This window comes from Ziziphus jujuba, chromosome 12 (genome assembly GCF_031755915.1).
Source record: "Ziziphus jujuba cultivar Dongzao chromosome 12, ASM3175591v1".
Lineage (NCBI taxonomy): Eukaryota > Viridiplantae > Streptophyta > Magnoliopsida > Rosales > Rhamnaceae > Ziziphus > Ziziphus jujuba.
In genome coordinates this window covers 22,426,915-22,453,837 of record NC_083390.1, presented here as the reverse complement: position 1 = coordinate 22,453,837, position 26,923 = coordinate 22,426,915, and the positions used below count along the sequence as shown (strand labels likewise).

Here is a 26,923-nt window from a genome sequence, read left to right as displayed (position 1 = left end):
CAATTCCATTTTTTTGTTTGTTTGACCGAAAGTTGAGGTTTGTGAAGTTAGCAAAACCCGATTGGTGGTTGCGGGTTTATTCTTGAAAGATGACGTCGTTAAGAGTCACTATGTTACGTCATACATACGCCTTGTGACGCGTGGTAAGAGGTTTGGAGCTCCTTATGTTATGGGCCACGGAAGACGATTTTTTGGTATTAAGAATCAATTGCTTACGTCAGCCAACTTCGGTGGGCCATGTGTCAATTATATCAAAACTTGATTCTTTTGGGTACTTTTCGCCTTCTACTTCATTATTTTCCATCGGTTTACCATTTCAAAAAGATTCTATTTTAGAGTCAATTTGTGATGATGTGAGAGCTCTCCAAAGGTCTTATTCATTTGGAATCCATATTTAATAGGAGTTGTTGATACTTGCGTGTATATATATATATATATATATATATCAGAGTATCTATTTAATAATTAATAAATAATCTTATTTAAAAATTACTTTTAATGAATTCTGTTCAAAAAATGATCATGTGTAATATTTTTAATTAAATTTGAACCAAATTAAAACAACAAAAAGAGGAACGGAAGATGAACATGACCAACGCGATAAGATAGAACATAGGCAATAGAAATTACCTCATTGAGCTTTCAACTTAACTATACCATTGAAGTGAATATACCATTGAAGGTTGCTTCAAATAAAGGGAAGAAGAAAACATAGGAGAAAAAAGAATCACTGGCATTAATGGGGTTGGTGAAGGAGATGAAGCTGAAGAAAGATTCAATATCTAGTGCACCGCCATCATTTAAGGTAGTGAGCTACTGTTCTGAAGAAAAACAAAATATATATATATATATATATTGACCAAGCATGGAAGAAAAAGAAGAAATATGAGTAGGAGCCAAAAACAATGAATGATATTTTTCTTTTAATAAATGTTGATAAAATAAATAAAACACTAATTTAGATGATTTAATAAGGTTTTCAGATATTAACTGCATCTTTAGCATTCTCTATTTTTTACTTTTTACCATTTGCATAGAATAATTGGCATTTTTTTTTTTAATTGTTTGTTTATTTAATGGGGTAAAACTTTCCTAAATAAATATAACTATTATAGATGCTTTTAAAATTTAATTAAATGGTTTTAGTATCATATTTTTATTTATTAGCGTGATTCTTTTTCACATATGTTCGATAGTTTATTTTGGTTACAACACTATTTTCCCTCCAATCAGGGGCTAGCTTGCTTTCCTCTTCCTTGGGAAAGACTTTGATTGGTAAAGAAATAAGAATTAGTGAATCAACTTTCTTTGAGAATATGTGAGATATCACTTTTAAGAGCTTACATGATCTTAGCCACACAAAACTTTTAAGCATTGGGTCTTAGCACAAGTATTACTACTACTTTATTTTAATAACAAGGATGAGTGAAGGGTTTCATCGCGAACGGATACCTTTTATAACTAAAAGAGCTACTAAAGATTCATTGTTCTACTATTGACGGTAATTCATTAGATAATTTAACTCCTCATGTCTAACTATTTAATTGGCAATTTAATACAATGATCGAGATTTAGTGGCTAAATATTAATTTAGTGATGCATTATTATTATTATTATTTGGCCAAACTGAACCATGTAAGAATTTATAACCTACAAATGTGTTTTTAAATATAAACATTTAAAATGATTCAAGAAATGATATCAATTTAATGTAGTTGAAACTTATTGTCATTCTTTATAATAAAGTTTTTAACAAATCATCTTAGCCGTTAGATAAAGTATAACTTAAATAACTATTTTAATCTTAATGAGATCAAACTTGTTTAAATTGTTTAGCTTTACTAACCATTTAATTATAAATAAAAATTTACCTATGTCAAATGCCTTTAGTATAGAATGGTTTTCTCACGGTTGGATGCAAAACATTAATCTTCGGGATGATTTGTCAGATATCTTTGTCAAATTTATGATGCGTTAATCATTTACTAAAAAATTATAATATATTGAAAACATATTGAAAATATGAGACAAAAACCTTCAGCTTTTGTTCGAGATTTCATTGTGAGAGTAAATCGAAAGTCTTGTTTTGTTGCCTTTTTGTTTTGAGTGATACACCAAGAACAAGCGAAAGAAAAACATTGTTTAATTGCTAATTACAATTATACCAAACAACTAATTTTCCCCCCAATCTCTAGAATGAATTTCCATTCAATCACTTTTGTATTTTATATTATTAGGGACGAAATTCGGTGCATTATTTCGATGGTTTGGGTCGTGGAGCGATAGAGAAACAAGGAATGAATGGATCAGGATCAGAGTCACTTTTCATCAGGCCCAAATAATACCTTATCAAACTTTTTAATCTGCAAACAACTGGTAATCAAAACACATAGTCATGGTGTCCACTTGGGCCCAATTCAACAGTTCATTAAAAAAGTTCCTTTTTTATTTTATATTATCCTACTTAAATGAAACTGTTGGACATTTCAGCACAAAAACTACTGCTTCTTCAATGATAATATGAAAACAACAAAATAAATATATGAAACTGTTTATCCGCACACTATGAATAGAAAGAAAGAAGTTTTAAGGGAAAAAAAAAAAAAAGAAAAGAAAAGAAAAAAAGAAACAGAAGAATAGAAGGAAAGCAGTTGGAAAAGATGGCATTATCTTACTTTTGATGTTGGAGAAAAAGGGTATTGAGCAGCAAAATAGTATGTGTTTGCTTTTTTATTAGAAGCATAGGGCAAACAGAGCCCACATGTTTGTACTAACCTGACGAGAGTCCAGGGTTGGCAACAAAGTTTAGGCCTCAAAAAAATGTTTTTACAAATTTGTTTTGGTGTTTTACCTTTTTTTTTTTTTTTTTTTTTGGAAAGAACTACAGGAAACTAATGGTTGGGTTCACTATTTGTTACCGTGTGTGTGGATAATTATATGCAGGACATATTTTTAAATTTTAGTAATTATCATTAAAAGAAACTTGTTTTTGTATTCAAAGTAATAATATAAAAGTGGTTGTCATATTCCTTACCAAACATAACCTTACCCTTATACAGAGGAGTGTAAAGTAATAAAGTAGTATATAGTTAATTGTATGTAATTTTGTTTCTACAAGAACATCATTTTATTTGATTAGATAATGGTTTAAGTTCCAATTTTCATGTTTCTAATAAAAATAAAATAAAAAAGACAAAACAAAAAGCAAGTAATATTATTAAAAATTATGTGAAGGCAATTTCTTTTGCTACTCAACCCGAGAAAACAACCGATTCTGTCATCCTCTAAAGACTAGACCTAATTTACAGGACAAGAACAGTGAGCAGATTTTGGGACCATTTTGGTATTTGTCTGTTTATCATTTATGGTTGTGGAGGGACCAATGCTTTATCAGACTGATAAGACTTGCTGTTCCCATCAAAGCATCTTTGCAAAATCTTTTGATGGGTGATCTGTAACATTTTGGACCTGGAAAGGCCCATTCTAAGTGGTGGGGGTAACATTGGGGCAAATTCTTGTCATCTTGTCCCTTTTTTGTGGCCGAGATGCCTTTGATTTGTGTCCACTTCTAGGCCTACTCCAATTGTCTGGACCTTCCTAACATGTATCTTGGGCTTAATAATATTGGCTAAACATATGGTCCATCTCCTAAACCTAGATGTGACGTCACCAAAAGTATTGTGTCGATTACTTGTCTATACAATGCAAAATAATTAAAAAAATATACTTAATTTTGTTATTATTATTATTAAGAGATTTCTGTTCTTTTTCTTTTCTTTTCGTTTTTTTTAAATATTAAAGGTGTGAAGATTTGAAAATGGTAATTATTGGCTGAAAAAAATCAATGGCAGATCATTTTTATTTTTTTTTAAAGGAAATAAGTTCCACTAAAAAAGCATCAAGCCGAAACAACAGAAACGTCATTGAGAATGGCTGTTCATTGAGAATTGTTTTTAAGATTTTTGTTTGGTTTGTTTTTTTTTTTTTTTTTGAGGGGTCAATTTTTAAGATTATAGTTTGAGCGGCTTATAAACAGGCGGGATTAGAGGAGGAATCAACAATCATCATTTCTGGAACATTTGGCGCATCCCCTAAATTTAATAGAAATGAACTTGAGTAGCGTCACAAGACTCACGACAAAAAAAAAAATAGTGTCGTTTTTCGATTTAATATGTTTATTTTTTTCTTTTATTATTCGTTAAGCGTTTTTATATGTTATGTAGTCTGAAAAGTTTTTGACCATGGTTTGGGATGGATTTGTCAGGATATCAGGAATAAACTTTAAACAATTATAGGTGGTACCAGAACACAAGAGATAAGAATGACAGTACATATAAATAAATAATATTATATAGTTACTGCTAATAAAGAAAATAAAATTTAGATTAAGACCGTAATTTTTTGTTGTTTTGAATAGTTGAGAAGCATCTTCCTAAATGTACTACACAAAGTCCATTTAAAAAATCCAAAGACGATTTTTGTCTTCACGTGCATCCATGCAGCACTCCATCAATGGTATCAGAATTGAAAGCTTGATTCTTTTTAAAAGAGTTGTTTGGGAATCCAAGGAATACTTTTAATTTTTCTTTATATAAAAATTTTTTGGTTTGGATAAGATATCTCTCTGCATTGCTACTGTGTATGATATGAAGGACGAAGGATAGGAGGGAATATATAGAAAAACTATACAAATTAAATTTCGTTGCGAGACTTTGAATTAATTGCTTGCTGACTTGCAATGAGAACACACGAAAGTTTTTGTAAATTATTATTATTAATATTATTATTATTTTAAACTCTGAAGCAAGTTTGTTATAATGAACCGCAGAAGATACATTTACAAGGAGGTTTTGATAGCTCTTTGATTTAAGTATAATTTTACAAATACTATAAATATATTATTGTTATGGGTGAAGGTATCAAGCTCCATTACTTATGGATTCTAATTTGCATCGTTTTGATCAAACTCATTGATCATTACTAATTTCATTTAGTGAATTAATTGTGTTAGTTCATTTTTTACCCCAAGAAAAAAAAAAAGAAAATTGCGTTAGTTCATTTTTTTGGCATTAAAGCATAAATTAAGTAAGAAATTCGGCTCCATATTAAAGTTCAAGTCAGCTGGTTTGAAGCATATAGGTTCTTATTGGTTTGAAGGAGTGCCTTTTCATTATTATTTTGTATTTATATTCAATCAATGTGCTATTTTTATTACAAAGCAATCTTTTTCTATAAATTTTAGATTATAAAAGGTAGTGAGTTGAAAATGATTTATTGATTTATTTTAGATTTAACATTCTTGCTATGAGACATCCTAGCTAATGGCACAAGCTACTCCTTTTTCTGATAAAAATTCTAATTCTACAATTCCTTACATAAATATATTATATATATATAATTTTTAAGATTGTAAATTTTAATAAGATTAATTCAGTTGATAAATAATGTACATCTATATTTAAAAATATATGAGATTGAAATATTTGATGGAGTAAAATTATTGTAAATGATTATAAAAAAAAAAAACTACAAATTTTGAGTCATTTTGCTAATTGGGAAAGAAGACACAACACTTGAAATTTGTAAATGTTTTTTTTATTTTGCTTTATGCCAAATTAATAGTAAAAATAGGAATTTAATACAAGCTTAAGAGAAAAAAGTACTTCAAATCCTGTATTATACAGCAAGAGACATTGCCACCTAAAGTCGAAGCTATAATTTTTTATTATAGTATTTAATAATTATCATTTATATTTTTTGGCTGAAAAAACTATCCTAGGGGTTAATAACTGTACGTGACGATTCCTCTATGGAAAAGGTTCTCAATACAAATTTCCACCTTCATACAAAATAAAAGAAGCCAAGTACAATGTCCACGGTCCACGATAAGGGAGTGTGGTCTATCAGGACTCGTGCGAAATTTGACCATTTTGGTTTTACCAATAATCAACTTCTATATTAATTACCAAAAAGAAAAAGAATCAACTTCTATATAATTAAACAATTCATAAATTAATTTTTAATTTCCCATTTAATTCTTAAGAATAATTTTAATTATTTCCTCAAACTGAAAGCAAAATGCCAGAGTTTCGGGAGCGATAGATCCAAAAGCAAGAGTCCAAGCAAAACTTCGTTTTGTTTCGTTAAAAGCAATCCAATTTTTTTTTCTTTTTTGGATTATAATACATTCTCTAACCCAGAAGCAATCCTATTTGATTTCTTATATTCGTTTTATTAATTATTTCAGTCAAAGACAGAGTGTAAGAAAATCACGGAGATAATAATAAAATGATAGGTCAGTATGATATGAGACACAATCATGCTTTCGAATTTTGCTTTATATTTTATCTGTCTGTACGTGACATTATATAATAATTTCTTGCTCATACTCCATCTTTTCATATAATATTTTTAAATAAGGGACCACCCTTTCCTTTCCCACAGGTTTATGTCTTTGGACATGTTGAAGATCTCAAACCTCGTCTAATTAATTGCCTAGATCTCTGTCGTTCATACTCTATTTTATACTTTAAAGTATTTGTAAAGATGCAATTACATTCTCAAGTATATGCTAGATGTGCTCCATTTTCGATAAATAAATATATATATATATATTTAAATTAATTACATTTTAATATTTTTAATTTGAAGATTCTACAACTTAAGTTTTTAAATTTTTGACTTCTCATTTATTCAATTTATTGTGCTTTGGATCTTATTAGACTTTGACTAAAAGGTTTAAAAGCCATTTCGCATGATTAACATTAAATTGTAGCAATTTATACAAGATATTAAATTATAAAATACTGAAATTATTTTTATATTTTTATATTTTAGTATGTTTATTTAAAAAAAAAAGGGTGCAAATCACCTAATTAGCAACAAGTTGTATTAACTTTCAAATTAAAAATGTTAAAATTATATAAAATTAGTTTTAAAATTTTGTGCATTAATATCTTTTTTATGTTTGAAATTTGATTAGGTTTATATGTAACGATCGTTGAGCTTTGATAGTCAAACGTTAGAAAATGTTCATGAGACGATTGTTAAATTTTATTAGTAAAAAAAGTTTAAATTGTAATAAATTGAAAAATTAAATATTTAAATTGTTGAGTTAAAAAATTAAAAATTTAAATTGTGAAATTCTAAAAATTGGAGGCTTCAAAATGTGATAAAACCATTTATTTTTTGCGATTTTGGGGTTGATGTTTTTAGTTAACTATTGAATGTGGAACTTATGCATAAGTGACTATTACTCTCGTTTGAGTAATTATTATTATTTTTTAAGATATATTTTATATATATACATAATTATAATATAGTAAGTTACCTAATTCACCTAATACTTAGCCATCTTAAAGGCAAAATCGATAAATTATAAATAATAATATTAATATAATGTATTATTTTTATTTTTCAGTATTAAAAATCTAGTAAGAAAAAGTTAATAAAAGCCAATTACATTTTGATAGATTACATTAGAATTTTCTTAAAAAAAAAAATTTAAAAGTTATGCTTTTTACCCTCCTTTAATATCGTACCACATCAGTACCATATATTATAAGTTAAGTAACCCATTAGATTAAGTTTGTATGTACATATTAAAAGAAAAAAAAAAATCCTAGAAATGGACAAAATGGTTCTATTAATAAGGTTAATAGATTTGGATGGTGAATGATATGAAGTTCAAGTGACAACGGAAATAATAATATTAGAATTATTAAAATGTTTATTAATTTTATTTATCAAATAATATTGCAGATAATATAAAAATAATTGATTGATTTATTTTTTAATTTATTTATCTAATTTTTAAATTTAAATTTATTATTTTAAATTTAAATTTTATAAATATATCAACTAATAATATATTGTAATATTTATTATTTGATAAATAAATTTAATCAGCTATTGTACTATTGCATTTTTGTATCGGAAAAGGATTACTCACAGAGAACAAAGTTCAAAATGCTATGTTATTCTGTTCATTTTATGGTAGAACCTATTATCGTTAATATTAAAAAAATCACATGTAAAATTATTTCATTAAGTTTAATCTTGACAAAATTACTATCCCAATGCCAAGAATTAAGAAATTCATATTGGCGTCAACCCATTTGGTGTCGTTAGATTTAGAGAGTGACGAAAGAAAATTTTAATAATATACATAAAGAAAAAAATATGTCCATTAATTTTTTTACACAGCCATATATCTCAATCAATTTTATCAAGGTATGTTTTACATCTTGTGTAGAAGAATTTTCCAAGAGTTCAAAAAAAAATTAATCATTTTCTACCCGTGATTAAAAATAAAAAGAGAAAGAAAGAATAAAGAATTTATGTTGAATATATTGTTGGGAAAAAAAAAAGAAAAAAAAAAGATATATATATTTCTTTTTTTTGCTTCGAAAACGATATATATTTCTACCAACTTAAGGAAGGTAAAACAAAACTATGTACGACAATATTCTTGCCAAACTAAAACTAATCACTTCAAAAAGGGCAAAAAAAAAAAAAAACACTAATCATAGACAATTATGAAAATCAACATCCCAATAATGCAAATGCCTTTGCCAAAATATTATTTTTGGCACAAAAAAGAAGTTTCTTTTCCCTTCGTGTGCACCACCGACAAAATTATATAAACAAATACAAAATCATTTACAGCCACAACACGTTAATTTGAAGACCCCGAATTTCTTCGGAGTTACAAGACAAATTAACACACCCACCTGCATCTGTCTCTTTCTACACTCTAAAGACTCCAACTTCTCATTAAAAGTCAATTTTTTTTGTTTTACTGGATTTCACAAATTATTATTATTATTTGTTTATTTTTTCTAGCTAAAATATAATACAGAAATTATTATTCACAATATTTCATTCGCTGACGTCATCTTATTAATTACCCTCACATTTTCTTTATCTACTCATCGTGAATATCTAGACGCGTCGGTATGTGAGAAAGTTAGAGATATACACAAAATGAGTCCTAAATTAGTATTTTTATAATGTGTGATTACATTTTCATTTTATGGTAAATAAATAATGGGGACAGATCATGTTTTGTTTGTGTTGCAGGGGTCGAAACCTCTTTCCATATTTTTAAAGAATGTGAGGGTGTGCTTTTGCTTCATTTCGCTAGCAAGTGGAATTGTAAGTTAGATAGTACTTGCTTCATCGACAAAGCGAAAGATGTTATCACATTTTTTCTGGTCACATTTTTTTTTTTACTGTATTTCTTCCTGACAAAAATAAATAAATAAATAAATAATGTGAGGAAAAAGAGCATTTTTTTTAAGCTGTTAGGGTGGTGTATGAGTTTGTTGAGGTTGGCATATATAAATTTATCCGAAAAATATATACATATATACAGTAAGTATTTAATCAAAATGTCTAGATAGAAATTTTTAATAAGATAATCTCTATCAACTTTTGGATCATTATTTACATATATAGTAAGTACTTAATCAAAATGTATATATAGAAATAGAATTTTCAATAAGATAACCTTTGTCAGCTTTTAGATATTTAAAAAATGAGATTTAAAAGCATTTTTGGGTTATATTCCCCTTTAAGATTTTTATAGATCCACATGAATTGAATTTCAATCTATAAAATAATATAAAGTTGTAAAGGTTAATAATAAAAGTTGTAAAGGAACTGACCGATATGTAAAGTTATTAACTTTGATAATTCGATTGAACATTTTCTAATAAAAGACTAGAAGAAAAAGCCTGACATTTTCCCAAAAAATTCTCAACCGTTGGATTAGTCCACAAATTTAGATGGGATAAAACTTACAACAATGCCGGTGATCACTGCGGACACAAGTTTGGGATTAGCCACCGAAAATCACGGTTTCGACTTCGTCCCTTCGCGTCTTGACGTTAATATCCACATCCCAAAGATTTTATCCTCTATGCTAAGATCTATTATATTATACTACTCCACTGCATGTTTCCACCCTTCCTCTGTAATTCAACGGTTCTCAAAAGGAGAAAAAGACGATGGAAATGGTAATTACCACGAGGTATCTACGCTGTCCAAGCTTATGTGGGGGCCACGTAATGAGAAAAAAGAAAAAAAGAAAAGAAAAAGGTCGTACGTGTGGCCTACTTTACCATCATTATCACGTGTCAAAACGATCTTATCTACTCAATGATGTACCCAATCATAATCTCTCTCTCTCTCTCTCATGCCCTTGTTGGTCTTTTTATACCAAACTCCAACGTGTCCCAACAGTCCACCCTGAGTTTCTCTCTGTTCTTCTCTCACTCACTCACTCACTTACACAGGGCAGTGAGCGATGTTTCTCTCAACTCCGATACCTTGCTTTTCTTCTTCTTTCTCTGTTATTCTTCTAGCTTTGCTTCTGTGTTTCTCTGCTGTAAACTCTGCCTCCAATGGAGCAACAACTAAGATAGGCGAAGGCTACCGTTTGATCTCAGTCGAAGAAACCCATGATGGTGGACTTGTGGGTCATCTCCAAATCAAGAACGGTAACAAAATCTACGGTCCTGATATCCCACACTTGCAGCTCTTCGTCAAGTATGTATTTATATATCGTATATCTACGAAAAGACTCTAACTTTGTACATAGTTGAAGAAAATGTAGCTCTTTTTCACAACCGTTAGATATTTTTGTGATATATATATATATATATTTTTTTTACAGGCATGAGACTCAGGACCGTTTGAGGATCCATATCACTGATGCTCAGAAACAGAGATGGGAGGTTCCGTACAACCTTTTGCCCAGAGAACAGCCTCCGCCATTGAAGCAGACTCTAATGAGGTCAAGGAAGAACCCCACAGCAGTCTCTCAGTACTCTGAGTACTCTGGTTCTGAGTTAGCATTCAGCTACGTCGCAGATCCATTTGGGTTTGCGGTGAAGAGGAAATCTGATGGTCAAGTGCTTTTCAATTCAAGCGCTGAGCAATCAGACCCATTTTGTAATTTGGTGTTTAAGGACCAGTATCTTGAGATTTCCACCAGATTGCCCAAAGATGCTTCATTGTACGGTCTTGGAGAGAATACACAACCACATGGGATCAAATTGTACCCAAATGATCCATACACTTTGTATACAACTGATGTATCGGCTATTAATCTTAATACTGATCTTTATGGGTCTCACCCAGTTTATATGGATCTTAGAAATGTGGGAGGCAAGGCTTATGCACACGCAGTTTTGTTGCTCAACAGCAATGGGATGGATGTGTTTTATAGAGGCGATTCTTTAACATACAAGGTTATTGGGGGTGTTTTCGATTTTTACTTCTTTGCAGGTCCAACTCCTCTCAATGTTGTTAATCAGTACACTTCGTTCATCGGCAGACCAGCTCCTATGCCCTACTGGTCTTTTGGTATGTTTCACTTCTCACTCTTATTCAATGTTCTGCAATGGTTTATTTAGTATCATTTATCTTAGTCATATATATATATATATGTATGTAATGATGGTATGGCCATGTTGGTATTTTTAGTATGTAGATTTTGGCAAATTTTCTTCTGCTTGTGTTATTATAGCCTTCAAAATCCTTTAATGTATAGTGAATCATATTCCTTATAAAAAGATTGACCTTTTTGACATGTTGAAAAATGATGTTCTCCAATGGTTTATTTAGTCTCATTTATCTTAGTCATATATATATATATATATATAATAATAATGGTCTGGCCGTGTGGTATTTATATTATGTAGATTTTGGCAAATTTTCTTCTGCTTGTGTTATTAATAGCCTTCAAAATCCTTTAATGTATAGTTAATCATATTCCTTATAAAATGCTCGAACTTTTTGACCTGTTGATAAATGTGATTTATTCTTTAATTGTACGTTTTTACATGACCAACATGGGAATAACACAGATAAACATATTAACTTGAGGAATGAGTTAGATGTCTAAGGAACTTGGACCATTTTGATGATGTAGTTTTGTGGGCAATACTTGAATGGCAGCATGCGCCATTATGATGCCCATGATTTTACAAGACAAGGATATATATATATATATATATATATTTTATTTTAATTTAGGTTGGTGCGTTTGGTCCATTTTTTTGCGTTACTTTACTTTCATATTTAAAGGCTCTCTTATCTATAATCTTTATGGCGTGTCTCTCCAGATCAACTTTTAGGTGTATGAGATACTTTTCTTTTATTGTTAATTAAAGTTAATTAGGTCTGCATAGGTTGAGTATATAATTTTTTATTTTTATTTTTTTGGTAATCAAGGCCCCACATAAGTTTGAAGCTCTGATCTGATGTTTGTTACTGTCATGGTTTTTCTTTTCTTTTCTTTCCTGCTAACTTTTCAAGCCAAAAATCTTGACCCTTTTATTTTTTTCAAAATTTTTTTACCATTTACTTGTGGACCCTAATAAATAGCAAATAATTATACGCTGTCCAGGAAATTATGTTTTCCTTCTTCGGTATCATCTATCTACATTAGGTGGAAATGAAATGGTCCACATCCCAACTGAAGCATTATATGCTATGCTTGCTTAGTTGGGTCCCCCAATGATTTTCTAATTTGAGAAGACCATTCTAGACAGAACTTCTCTGGGGCCGATTGTCCATGCCTTGTGATCGTGAGGCTATCCTGGGTTGTGATAGTGAGAGTATCCTGGGTTGTAGGGAAAGTATACGTTTTTAATGCCTGTCCCTCTAAAGAAGTATTGCTATTGCCATGTCGGTGGGAGATACAAATAGGATTTTATACTACTAAATCAGTACCTTTTGTGAATGTTAAGTTGAAATCAACTCATAGCATATATCTCACAAGTTGGTTCTTTGAATACGAGATAGACAAAAAAGAAATACAAAAACGAATTGAAAGAGTATATCATGCTTATTTAATGATTTGAACCAAACAAAGTGTATTTACTTTTCTTTTTCTCCCTTTTCTCTGGTATTGTGTTTGATAATTTGTCCTTTTTTCTATATTGTGACTTTCTGTTTCTATTTCTGTTTCCTCTTTCCCTTTGCATTCGTATACTTGTATTGAATGTTGGAACATATAAAAACATGGCCAAACTGGAGAGATACTTTTTAGTCATTTTGATTAGTTTTTTTTTTTTTTCGATTTTATAGGATTCCATCAGTGCAGATGGGGATACCATAATCTGTCAGTTGTTGAAGATGTTGTTGCAAACTACCAAAAGGCTCAGATTCCACTGGATGTGATTTGGAACGATGATGATCATATGGATGGACATAAGGATTTCACCCTCAACCCTGTAGCCTATCCTCGGCCAAAGCTCTTGGCATTCCTAGAAAAAATACATAACATAGGCATGAAGTACATTGTCATTATTGATCCTGGAATTGCGGTTAATTCCAGTTATGGTGTTTACCAACGGGCTATTGCTAATGATGTTTTCATCAAGTACGATGGTGAACCCTTCTTGGCTCAAGTTTGGCCTGGGGCAGTGAACTTCCCGGACTTCCTTAACCCCAAAACTGTTTCATGGTGGGGCGATGAGATCCGCCGCTTTCATGAACTTGTCCCTGTTGATGGCCTATGGATTGACATGAATGAAGCTTCAAATTTCTGTTCCGGTAAGTGCACAATCCCGAAGGGTAAGCAGTGTCCTAGTGGAACAGGACCTGGGTGGATATGTTGCTTGGACTGCAAGAATATTACAAGCTCGAGATGGGATGATCCACCATACAAAATAAATGCTTCAGGATTGCAGGTGCCTATAGGATTCAAAACCATAGCCACTAGTGCAGTTCACTACAATGGTGTTTTGGAGTATGATGCTCACAGTCTGTATGGTTTCTCTCAATCCATTGCAACTCACAAGGCTCTTCAAGGGCTCGAGGGCAAGCGGCCATTTATATTATCCCGCTCCACTTTTGTTGGTTCGGGCAAATATGCCGCACATTGGACGGGTGATAACCAGGGCACCTGGAATGATTTGAAGTACTCAATTTCTACTATGCTCAATTTTGGTATATTTGGGGTCCCAATGGTTGGTTCAGATATATGTGGATTCTACCCAGCTCCTACAGAAGAACTTTGCAACCGTTGGATTGAAGTAGGTGCATTCTATCCCTTCTCAAGGGATCATGCAAACTACTACTCCCCAAGACAGGAGCTTTATCAATGGGAGTCAGTCGCTCAGTCTGCAAGGAATGCTCTAGGATTGAGGTATAAGCTCCTTCCTTATTTGTACACATTGAATTACGAGGCTCATATTAGTGGCGCCCCAATCGCCAGGCCACTATTCTTCTCATTCCCGTCTTACACCGAAACCTATGGTTTGAGTACTCAGTTTTTGCTTGGGAGCAGTGTCATGGTGTCTCCTGTTCTCGAGCAGGGGAAATCACAAGTTAAAGCACTGTTCCCCCCTGGTTCATGGTACAGTTTGTTTGATTTGACTCAGGCTGTTGTCTCAAAAGGGAGCTATGTCACGCTTGATGCACCTTTGCATGTGGTGAATGTGCATTTGTACCAGAACACCATTTTACCAATGCAGCAGGGTGGATTGTTATCCAAGGAAGCTAGAAAGACCCCTTTTAACCTCATAGTAAGCTTCCCCTCTGGGGCTAGCGAAGGAAAAGCAAGCGGGAATCTGTACCTCGATGAGGATGAGCTTCCCGAAATGAAGCTTGGAAATGGCTACTCCACGTACATTGATTTCTATGCTACTGTAAGTCAAGGAAAAGTGAAAGTGTGGTCTGAAGTTCAGGAGGGCAAGTTTGCTTTGGGTAAGGGTTGGATTATTGAGAAGGTGACGGTGCTGGGATTAGGTGGAAGTGGCGGAGATGCTTCTTCACTTTCAATTGACGGAGTACAGGCAACTGCCTTATCGAATGTAACGATGAGTTCAACAACGCATAAGCAACTGGAGGAGGTGGAGGAAGGAGGAGGCAAGAGCAAGAGTGTAATGGTAGAGATTCATGGTTTGTCATTAAAGGTAGGAAAAAACTTTGCCGTTTCATGGAACATGGGAATCAAAGTTTGAGGTCAGAGGGGTCTCTTGCTGGGATTTTGGACTAATTGTCTAGGTCCTTTTAATTTAGTTTTCTTCCCCATTTTCGAATTTATGTATTTTTATTTTTATTTTTTGTTTTTTTGGTTGTTTGATGTCAAAGGTTCTTGGTGGAGAGGAGATGAGCTAATCATATGTTCATCCTTTTCCATGGAAACTAATGAAGAAGAGTGAGGGTTTGGCGTTTTTATATTTACTTGCCTAGATTTTTTTTTTTCCCCGGTAGTTAATCTTTCTATTGACGTTGTTTCTCTTGTGTAATAACGAAAGTTTCATGTCTAACATGAGTCTGGATAAAACCATTTCCAACTTATTTCTTTTCACTCTCTTAAATGGCTAGTTGATACACACACACATATATATATATATATATATATATATATATGTATATTTGATCAAAAAAGAGATATTGAAAACTAGTTCTTTCCCACAATACTTCGCAAAAGTAGCTTATATTGAAGAATTGAAGAAATAACATCTCAACCTGTTCTTATTCAAACGGTGGTATTTTTTCCTTTTCATTTAGTCAAGTCTTGCATACACTCTCTTTGTTAGCAGATAGTTGATTTTTGTGAAATAAATTTCGACTTATATTTTTCTGAAATTATTTTCAATCTTTTCTGCATTAAAGCACTCTTGTTTAGTCTAGATCAAATAAAAAGAAAAAAACCAAAAAAAAAAAGATCGAACCTATACTAATTGAAAACTTAACAAACAACTATGAGTGATCGTGGAAAGCAAGAGTAACTATCGGCGCTCAATTAAAAGTTAAATTTATATAATTATTAGTAAAATTTACATCGAAGACCTTTGATTTATTGCAAGGGGTAAATATTAGACCTTTTGTGTTTTTCAAAATCAAAGCCACACTTTGGTATTTACCACCCAAAAAATAACACCGTTATTTGGTTAGCAAATAAATCCCAATTGATCCATTAGATGATCAAGAAAATAAAAGAAAAATACATGTATAAAATGAAAGTAAAAATGTAATTAAGTGGAAAAAATGCCTCGGCCCAAATTGGCAGGAAAATGAACCCATTCATGGTGTCAGTCAATGCAGCAATGGAAAGACTTTCGACCACGTCATCATTGAGCCAAATAAGAAGAAAATCATTTTCTTTTCTCTTTTCCAAATTTCGAAAAAAATTATACTTTAAAAAAAAAAAGAAAAGAAAAAGAAAACTGAATAACTGATTCGCAGCCACTTTCCACGCAATTACACAACACTTGAATTGCATGCGGTTGAAAGAGGAAGAGGATGGGGGCCACATCATCACCAGAACCCCAAAACAGTAGGACGACACCTGTCCCATCTTGACATGTGTCACCGCCTCTCTCGGCGTAAGACCGCGAAAATGGGTCTTATTTTGGCGCCAAAAAGTGGCTCCCGCTCCACCCCCTCTCCTTCTGGGTGCCACGTCGGCGTCTTTGGCGGGAAACTGAAGCAAAGATCTCTCTCTCTGGTCTTTCGGTCCACCCAACACCATTTGCGTAACCCACTTGCCATTCTATCCTTTCATCTTCTTCATCTTCTTTCTCTCTCCCACTGTCATATGTCAGTCAACATGCTTATCATGCATCATTTAAACATGCATCCATGCCATGTCATGTCTGATGTGCCATAACAGTTAGCATACTATTCGGCACGTGACGTGGAGACTATGATGATCCTGTTTATTTTAGATCAGAATTTGAGTATTATTATATCAACAGTTATCTTTAAGAATTTGAGTATTATACTTAAAGATTCTTAATTATAACAAATTAAATACGTATAATAGAAAAGATAAGCATTTCTTCTTCTTTTTTTCTTTTTTTTTTCTTTTTTTTGTTTTAATCTTTATAATTGTTTAGTTACCCAATAACTACCGAAATGACAAATAAATTTCTCAGCAAATTATCTTTACTGCTCTTTCCTTTTTTAATTTTTAATTTTATCTTTTGCTTTATATATGGAATGATATATGGGGATTCAAAGTCAAACCTATTATATGAAAAAGTAGTCATTTCTGTCAATGGGTTGTCTTTGATAATACCAATTTAATATAAATACACCATACGATAATTCACATATAAATGCAGCAAACAAATTGATTATTTCACAACATTCATATTTTTAATAGCATTTTGTGTATCTTTGTTTTAATTTACTGCTATGTAATTATAGATGTTATGTAATCTACAAAATAGGAAATAACCACAATGAAATCATCTTTCAGTTCTAAAGTTTTTTTTATATTAACTTTGTATAATTTACCACCGATCGGATCAAATATTTTAAATTTAATTTTAAAAAATTAAGTTCTATCTCAATTGAATAATATTATTTGTTATCAGTAGTGATTGTCATTATTTTATATGGTAATGGATCCATATATATATATATATAGATAAAAAAAATTATATGATAATAGATCCCATATATATATATAAAAACTATTTTAACATTAGATTCATTACCATGTAGGATGATGACAGTCACTACTGATAATATATAGTAATATTCATCTCAATTAATCAAACTCATGCAGATCCGAAATTTTTATTAGATATTTTAATATAATATTGTTAGATAGACATGATAATAAATCTGTTATTTATTTTTATTTTTTTCCTTAAAATATTTTGTGTAAATCAACAAGTAGCTCAAACTTAAATATTATCCCCAAAAAAAAAAAAAATCTCAAACTTAAAACTCTATGTAAAGGTTAAATAATTTATTATGGTATTGAAATTTGAAAGTTGTGGTTTCCAAACTTAAATGTCCCCAAGGACATTCGAAATTTGAGGATATTTAAGGGATGGACTATTGGGGCAGACCCGCCGAAAGTGCATGGAAAGTGGGGATGTGGGACATGGTACAAGTACAACCTTTGTGCTGGCGAGTTATGAACCGTGGGATAAAACTGTTTGCTACTCTTGGTGCAAGCATGGTCACGTGATTGGATCGTTGCTCCTGTGAATATATCAGACCGCGACGGCAAAATAATTGCAAAAAAAAAAAAAAAAAAAAAAAAACAACTATGGAATGCATTTAATAAACAACACCAAATTGGAAACACCATAGCAGAGCTATGTATCAGATTTTTTTAATATTATTTTTTGTTGTTGCGCTGAGAAGCTATCTATGGCACATCATGAGGACGACCGTGCATTGAGAGCAAGGAAACGTGACACATATTTTGATAATGTTTGTACGACTTTGACATTTGAAAATGCTATTTTCTTTTTTGTTTTTTTTGGATTAGCTAGCAATCATGGTGGAACTTTACTGAAATTGGTGTGAAGCTTCGATTGTAAAGTGACTATATATTATTCGAGGAAAAGGCTTTTTTTTTATATTTTTGTGTGGTTCTTGTGGGTAAATCTCAGATTTTATATATGAAATTTATACTACTAACATACAAATGTTTAGTCGGTGGATCATCTTCTGCCAATTTTGTATATCGAATTTGAAATTGAATATTTGTAAATGTGCAAATATATCAATTGCAGTTGAACTAATTATATTTGTTATGCAAATGTTACAGTTTTACGTGTAAAAAAAAAAAAAAAATGTCTAGATTGATAGAAACTAAGCAAGAGTAAAACCCACAAAACAAAAAATATATATTAGTGAAAAGATACCTTTTTATTCATAGCGATGTGCTTATATAGACGTCAAATCCAACAAATTCAACGAAAATAAAAGCAAATACTACATAAAAATTGGACCATTGTCCTGTCATAACAGAATTCCTAAAAACTAGTTGAAAACTAGACATGTACTCAACAAGACTAAATATGTACTCAATAATAAACAAATTTTTTTAAAGTCAATATAAATTTCCAACGTAGATTTCGAACGAAACCTGTCAAATAATTCCTAATTGAAATAAATATTAACTAATCAAAAGAAGTTTTGAGTTATGACTATGCTTTGAGTAAAAATTATGAGATGAAAAATTCTGTTAATAGTTTTAATTTTTGAATATATTGTATAAAAGATTCAAATTTAAGATAACTGTAGATAGAAAACAATATTTTTGTCCCTAAACTGTTTTATGAAAGGACAGTTATTCAAATAGTTATTGTTTTTTGTTGTGACAAAACTTTCTACACCATCAAAGATCAACTTTAGCAACAATAAGGACCATACCATGTTCATATATCCTACATGCCATGTAAAGGGTACCTTATGAATTGCCGATTGATGAATTTTATTTTTCTTTTTTTGTTTTCTTATGGGGTACTGATACGATCATTAATTAATGTACAATACATATATATGTGTCAAGTACTTACGAAGCACGAAACTATATAAGAGTAAAGCTGTCGATGCCATTTGTGAATTTGGGAGTGCAACTGTGTGTAAAAACGCAAAGAAAGTTTTGAAAAGTTACCAGTCGGAGCAAACAGACAAGAAATAATTGGAAATGGTGAAAGAGAGCCATTTTATTTATGTGGATTTAGCAAACTGGGTCTGGTACACATGCATGGTAGATGACAGCAAGTTCTTCACTGCCACAGCATGACAAGTACTCTGCAATATCTACAAATGAAAGAATGCGATCATACACGGGAATGGTCCATACAAAGTAGCACATATATATTAGAGTTGATGAAAAATTATTATCATACTACTTTTTTGTATATAACTTTTGTTTTTATATATAATATTTGTTTTATCCTCTTCACTTATATCCACGTTTTGAATTTTCAGAAATCTGAATAAAATCATAAACTCATAAAAATGATATAGTAAAAAATTTATGTAGATTTATAAAGAAGGATTATAACATTATATATATATCATACATGATATAGTAATTATATATATAATTTTATTTTATTTTATTTTGTTGCTAGATATCGTCAAGCTTTGATCAAACCAAAAAAAAAAAAAAAAAAAAAAAAAAAAACAAAAAAACAAAAAGACATCCACCCAGCTTACACTTAGTGTAAGAAATCAAGTAGACCTTAGGCAAAAGCTGTTCAATTAACATCAAGTAGAAAATATTCCAGACAGTTGTAGTGGTAATATTCACACTTTCGATGAAAAGTTTTAGGTTTGCACTATAAAATCAAATTCATATCAAAAGTAACTGAAACAGTCCAAGGTTAAAAAAATGAAATATCTACTTGATAGGAGCAATTGATATATTATATATCAAAGACAAAATTCAAATTTGGAACCTACTTCCCCCCCCCCCCCCCCCCCCCAAAAAAAAAAAAAAAAAAAAAGATTTTCCCTACAGTAGCTATTATTATTATTGCAAAGGATACTTTTGAAAAAAATTTCAAGTGCAGCATGGAGCATTGAAAATTTGCCCATAGTTTTGATTAATATTGAAGAATTTTCATATATATAATTTGTAGAAATTAAATACAAGTAAATTAATCAGTATATAAAATAAACTTGGGTACAACATTGTGGATAGAATTGATGAGCTATAAAAAATAGAGTTCCTTATCACATAGGTCGTCCATTGTGTGATTGTTACTTGGATATCACTATCATTTGACCCCAACCATTCCATGCTCCTTCCAATCAGATTATAAGGATAGTAATGTTAAACTTCTTTCCTCACAGTCTCAACGACCAAAAATAGGTAACTACACCATTATTTTGGGATTAAAACATACATTTTGAAGTTTTTTTTTTTGTTTTTTTTGTTTTTGTTTTTGTTTTTTCCTCTCTCTTTCTCTGTTACTGATATTTTTGGAGTTAAATCCTTATATGATATGACAGAAATTAGTATTATTATTATTATTATTATTTTTTGTTGAATACTGAAATTAATCATATTGGATGTCACATGGACTAAATAAAACCCATCCTAGCTGTCAAATTGGATAAACCAACGGTGCATAATACATACCTTGTTGGATTTACTCTTTCAATTGACAAAATGATAATTATACAAAAGACAATTCAATGATAATTATACAATCTTCTACGTGGAATGTTCTTATTTAAATGTATAAGTTTTAGCTAGCATCCAAATTTGGTGATAGAGGGCCCTATGAATCACTTTCCTTAGTCAACTATTTGATGTGATTCATTCAGAAAAATGCATAAAATACCATTGTTTCATGAATTGATTTGAATTTGCTAGAACCAATTTTTATTGACTATTTTATTTTATTTTATTTATTTTCAGAATCAATTAATTTGTAACTAGATTTGGTATTTTTTGTATTCCAGAATAACTATTTATGTTGAAACTCTTTATTATTCAAAAAGATGTACTTTATGTAACAGATTTCTTTTAAGGAAATTTAAGAGAGCAATAAACATTACCTTCTTATCAGTTTTATTTTCATTATCTTATTATCGGTTTTCAAGAGAATAAAATTCCTACAAATATTTTTTTAAGCATTTCCTCAATGCAATTCACCTTTTTAGTATAATAAACAACTGTATGTATGTATTTTTTCTTTTTCTTTTTTTGAAAAAAAACTTATTAAATTTCTCTATTTGACTAAGTTTCGTTTTTAAGTCTTTATTTATGCCGATAATATTTTCTATTTTTTTTTCTATCCAGATATAATATATATTTTTAGCATGCATTAAAATTTTAACCTGAAACATATAATATTCTTAAAAAAAAATTGAAACATATGAAAACCAATCCAAATGATACAGATAAAAACCACCAAAACTTCCAATTTTGATTAGATTGAATTTTTTTTTGGTTGATAAAATTAGATTGAAAATTTATCCTTTTGAAAAATATTGAAAAGTTATATATTAAAAAAAAAAGAAAAAGTATGTAAGTCTAAACCATTGTAGACGCCTAAATAAAAGTTATAAATTCCCCCCAAAAAAAAATTTATTTTTATTTTTCTCATTAATAACAATTTCTCCTTTGTCGTGCATTTCGTAACCTTATATTATTCAAAAATTAAAAAAAAAAAAAGATGGTACATGCTTTCGAATTTAATCCTGATTGGCAAACAAAAAATTTATATATATATATATATATTAATACAATTTCAGTTACATGAACACAACAGTGAAAGAAATACATGACGCAAGTTAGATACCAATCCAACATGGAATTTAAATGTAAATATATTCAATTCCTAATATAACATTTGGTTATATTAATAGAATATACTAGCAGTACATTAATTCTCAAAATAAAGTAATTTCCTATTTAGTTTATTATGGATTTTCCGTTTCTGTTGATCTTTGTATGGTTTTGACAAAGCTGAAATGACTATAATAATAATATAAAGAGAAAAGAAAAGTTAAAATATCGAAATTAAAAAAGAAACAAAAATTACAAAAAGCACGAGGGCATAAATGACCAAAAGAAAAGAGGAATTTATTTCATAAATACTACAAAATTTTCAAACGAGGTAATCCGAATCTTCGACGATGACAAAGTTGGCAATTTCTGATTTTGATAATTTTCACCACCGTAAATTTTTCCTAATAAATCGTATCTACCAAAAAAAAAAAAAAAAAAAAAAGAGACAAAAACGAAAGGGATTTTACTCTCGTATCAAATCCATTGAAAAATGGAATTTCCCTTTTTTTCTAATAAAAAAAATTCTCTTTATTGCGACGGTGTTTGGGCCCCAAGTATTTCCAGTGGCAAGTTTGTAAATATATCGAAATTTGACCACAGTTATTGTCATAAAAAAAAAATTAATATTATGGTAAGTTGCTGACTCTCATCGCCACACACATCCCAATTAAAGCCAACAACAACTAAACTCACGCGCTCATAAAGCAAGTGCACCTACATTCCATTTTAAAAAGTCACCAACATTCGCCTTCTTTAATCATGAATGTCACGCGCTCATAATTCATCGCACACCAGGAGTCATGCTAGGTAAGGTGATATAATACACGCGCGAGAAGTGGAGCGAGACAATAAGTTTACCTGGTAACAAACTCTACCGGCACAGCATGGCATGATATGCATGATATGGGTTGAAGAGATGATCATGCCCCATGAATGTACATATCCCCAATGCCATGCCAGCTCATCAGCTTCTTTGAGATATATATATATATATCTAAAAATTAAATTACAAAATAAATTTACTTGCTCCTTTCTCTACTATTTAATGCAATTTTGACTGCTTCGGAAAAGGTGAACGGGCTTTTGAGAGAGAGAGAGAAGACCAAAAACAGTAGACAGAGAAAATAAAAAAAAAGAACAGAGACATAAAATTATAATTGTTTTTATTATTTTAATGTGGGATTTTCGAGAGCTGTGATATTTATAAATATATATTTTTTTTCTGATACATATACAAATATGTATTTTATGGAGATTTGCGCAGTTCAATCTTTGTGAAACTTAGTCATAGAAGATTTTACTCTTCTTTTTTCTTGGTATTTTTCTCTCTCTTCCAGTCCTTCAAGCGGTCTATATCACTGTTTGCGAAATCGATAAAAGAAAAAAAAAAAAGGAAAAAAAGAAAAAAATTCTTTAACTTGGGGTTTTTGTCATTTTTAGTGAGAGAAAAATATCGCAGCCATAGATTCGTAATCTGCTTCACTCTCTCTGACCTTTAAACCCCTCAGGAGGGTTTTATTTTTTGTTTTTCCACTACTATATCTATCAGTATCTCATACCGGTCCTCTGGTTTTGCTCTCTGGGGAGAAGCAAGGTTGGTTTTTTTTTTGTTTGTTTGTGGTGTGCTGTGTGTTTTTGTGGAGGAACAGAGTAAAAGGGAGGGTTGAGTAGGTGGATTTATGTCGGCTGGGTTTGATTTGGAGATTGGGGCTCTGTTGCAGCTCTGGCTTTGTTCTGTTTACTCTGCGTTATTATTCGCTTTCTGCTGTATGTTTCTCTGCTCTTCCAGGCAGAGCTTGAATCCGGTGAACCCAACTGTTTCGATGCGTTTGATACCAAAAAGGTTTGTGGTTTTTTTTTTTTTTTTAAAATTTTTATTTTAAATTTTTTTATTTTTAGTGTGTTTTGGTTCTGAATCTTATATGGGTTTTTCTGGGTTTTCGATTTTGCAGGACTTGTTCTGGAGTAGAGTGTTTTGGACCCTTTCACATAAAAAGATTTTCCTTCCTTTTCTTGTTCCTTAGAGGGGGTCTCACTTAATATTACTTCATTGATATTGAGTTTTTTTTTTTTTTTTTTTTTCGCTTTTATAGTTTTGTTATATTTTTTCTTTTTCTTTTTTTCTTGAGAAATTTCTGGGTATTTTTGTGGGATTTTATAGAGACAAAATCCCAAAGAGATGCCAGAGCCTCGAAAGCAATCTATTAATATTTCCAAGAATCCCATTATGGTACAAATTCCTTCCGAAGAGTTCAAATCCATGAGAAAAATCCGTGTAATCTGTTCTGATCCCGATGCTACTGATTCATCCTCGAGTGAAGATGAAGGAGAAGAGGTGATTAAGAGGAGGGCTATCAAGAAATGCAAGCGTATTGTACGGGAAATCAGTCTTCCTCCTTTTCATCCCCAGAAGGCCCTTGAGCCTGAAGGTTCTTGTCAGGACAGTAACCACGGAGGCAAAACCCCTTGCCCCAAGAGGAGGGTTTTGGCCAAAACAACCACAACAAAGAAAACATCTTCCTCACCTTACAGAGGTGTTCGAATGAGGAAATGGGGCAAATGGGCGGCTGAAATTCGTGATCCTTTCAAAGGAGCCCGTATATGGTTAGGCACTTACAACACTCCCGAAGAGGCTTCAAGAGCTTACGAGAATAAAAAGCTTGAATTTGAAGCTATGGCAATGGCTATGGCTTCCTCTGAGAAAAGCAATAGTACATCTTCTTCGGCTGTGGTTTCCAAGTCGCACAACAACAACAGCAGCAACAACCACTCTGTTTCTTCAGAGGACTCTGAGAGCGTTTTGTCCCACGCTTCTCCTTCTTCTGTACTAGAATTGGAGACCTCGACCTCTATGTCCAATTCTAATGTGAATGGTTCTGATTTTGTCAAGGAAGGTGTTGATGATACTAATCTTGGCGGGTTGGAAATACCTGACTTTTTGATGGACGAGGCTTTGGCTTCTCTTTCATTTGGGGAAGAACTGAACTTGAATCCGGGTTTTGATGAACCTAATCTGGATGATTTTGGGCAATTCTTCAGTGGTTTTAGTAGCATTGAAGATGTTCAAATAGGTGGTTTTGAAGATGGTGAGCCGAGCGACCTTCCTGATTACGATTTCGAGGATCTTTGCAATGATGATATTGCTTCTTGGATGGATGAACAACAGCCACAACCCCGCAACATATCGTGCGTATAAAGTTTTGCAGCTAAATAGGAACTATTAGTGTTCCCAATTAAGTTTTGTTCTATTTATTTAAATTTTTATGGAAAAAAAAAAAAGAAAAAAAAACCTGAATCTCAAGAACTTGAATATGAGTTCTTGTGCGAGTGTTATTATGTGAGTGAGCTTTACTTTATATGTTTGTTTAAATGTCTTTGAAAAAGAGAGTGATTTTGAGGGAAATGAGAGTCTCATTGTGTAAAGAGAGTGAGGAGTCCTTTGGGTTTTCTTGTGCTGTAGAGCCGTCCAAGGGGTTCTCAAAACTTTTATTCTCTCATAGCCAGATATTGTTTAATCCCTTTATGTGGTTGTGAGATCAATCTGCTCATTTTCCTCGCATCTCTTTCTTTCACTCCATGAATATGAAATGAAGTTAATATTATTTGAAGTACGAAATGTTTTAGCTTTTTTTAATCTTTGTGCTTTTGCCTCTTTTGCTCTCTCTCAGTAGTAAATGTTTTGCAGATAGGTATTGTAAATGTACCCAACTCTCGTTTGGTTTTCATTTATTGTTGTATGAATTCTGTCATGTCAATGATATGAAATAGCTGTCTTTGATTTGAAGAAGTAAAAAATCATCATGCTCTATAATAGTCTTTTCAATGGGATTTTCAGTTGAGTTTGAAAATTACATATTCCTACTTCTTCGATTCCAGTGGTGGGAGCTTTGATTCTCTGCTTAGTAGTTTAGCAATGAGGGGGGTAAGTGAGACTGTGAGAGTGTTTTTGGGTTTCTACTCTCTGTTCGGTGGAGTAGCAATAAGGGGGTAAGTGGGACTGTGAGAGTGTTTTTGGGTTTCTATTCTCTCTCCGAAAGAGAGTACCAAAGGATTGTGCAGGTGGGATTGGGGTTGTGGGGCCAAAGTAGGATTTCTTTTGCCGAGCAAAGCATATCTCCAACAAGGGGCAGTAAAAGGTGCTATCCTTGGAGTCCTTTTTATTTTTTTCTTTGTTGAGCTAGCTGTATTCCAATTTGCCCTTATATTTGGGTCCTTATTTAATTGGAGTTACTGGACATGGTGGTGAGGGTGTTTGGTGACAAAGCTTTTAATGCGTGTGCCGCTTTCACACGTGACTACTGAAGTTCCTGTAACAAGCATGTGCTACTTGTTTCCTATATCTTACTTTATTTTTTCTGTTTGGGGTTTTGAAAAATACCCATCTGTGCTAAACCTCAGGTTCTTTGGAATATTTTTGTCTAATTTTCATTATAGACAAACTCGTGATTCAGATTAATTAGGTCTCACGTTAGAGCTGCACGATCGTAGAATTAATTAAGGAATAATAGTATAAAACACTCGTGTTCACTTGCTAAGTGTCAGTGGTAAGAAGGCAATAAATTATTGTAAAATTACCAATTTTTTTTTTTTTTTTTCAAAATATAAGGTTTTTCAGTTTTTATACTTTCATTTGATTTGAATTTGTCTTCTGATTGTGAAAATTCCTCGGTCTTGGATGAAACAAGAATGATGGGTAAATTAAATGTATTTTTTTTTTTCAATTAATTGTTGCCTATGATTCTGGGTTTTAATCAAAGTTGGAAAAAAATGCAAGAATTATATAGCCTGCCGAAATTGACTTTTTGGATTTGTTAAGGCAGGAAATGATACAAATTGGACGGCACTTTCACTTTTTCAATTGGTCTATGCTGGAAAAAAAAATGGAAGTTTTCAGGG

The 26,923-nt window shown here is 31.5% G+C and overlaps 2 protein-coding genes across 2 annotated transcripts; both read left to right on the top strand.

The window, feature by feature from the left end:
- Positions 1 to 10,238: 10,238 nt before the first annotated feature.
- Positions 10,239 to 15,197, top strand: LOC107429422 (alpha-xylosidase 1). The gene is made up of 3 exons (XM_048462560.2): positions 10,239 to 10,551; positions 10,679 to 11,370; positions 13,099 to 15,197. The coding sequence occupies exons 1-3, from the start codon at positions 10,310 to 10,312 to the stop codon at positions 14,976 to 14,978; spliced, it is 2,814 nt and encodes a 937-aa protein (XP_048318517.1). The 5' UTR covers positions 10,239 to 10,309; the 3' UTR covers positions 14,979 to 15,197.
- A 7,948-nt stretch (positions 15,198 to 23,145) lies between these two features.
- On the top strand, positions 23,146 to 25,635 carry LOC107409444 (ethylene-responsive transcription factor ERF118). Its single transcript, XM_048462881.2, has 2 exons — positions 23,146 to 23,870; positions 23,980 to 25,635. The coding sequence occupies exon 2, from the start codon at positions 24,207 to 24,209 to the stop codon at positions 25,221 to 25,223; it is 1,017 nt and encodes a 338-aa protein (XP_048318838.2). The 5' UTR covers positions 23,146 to 23,870; positions 23,980 to 24,206; the 3' UTR covers positions 25,224 to 25,635.
- Positions 25,636 to 26,923: the final 1,288 nt, after the last annotated feature.

Excerpts from the sequence above, each read along its gene's own strand:
- LOC107429422 (XM_048462560.2), top strand. The coding sequence starts at position 10,310 with ATGTTTCTCTCAACTCCGATACCTTGCTTTTCTTCTTCTTTCTCTGTT. Across the intron at positions 10,552-10,678 it reads CACTTGCAGCTCTTCGTCAA|GCATGAGACTCAGGACCGTT; the intron begins GTATGTATTTAT and ends TTTTTTTTACAG. Across the intron at positions 11,371-13,098 it reads TATGCCCTACTGGTCTTTTG|GATTCCATCAGTGCAGATGG; the intron begins GTATGTTTCACT and ends TCGATTTTATAG.
- LOC107409444 (XM_048462881.2), top strand. The coding sequence starts at position 24,207 with ATGCCAGAGCCTCGAAAGCAATCTATTAATATTTCCAAGAATCCCATT.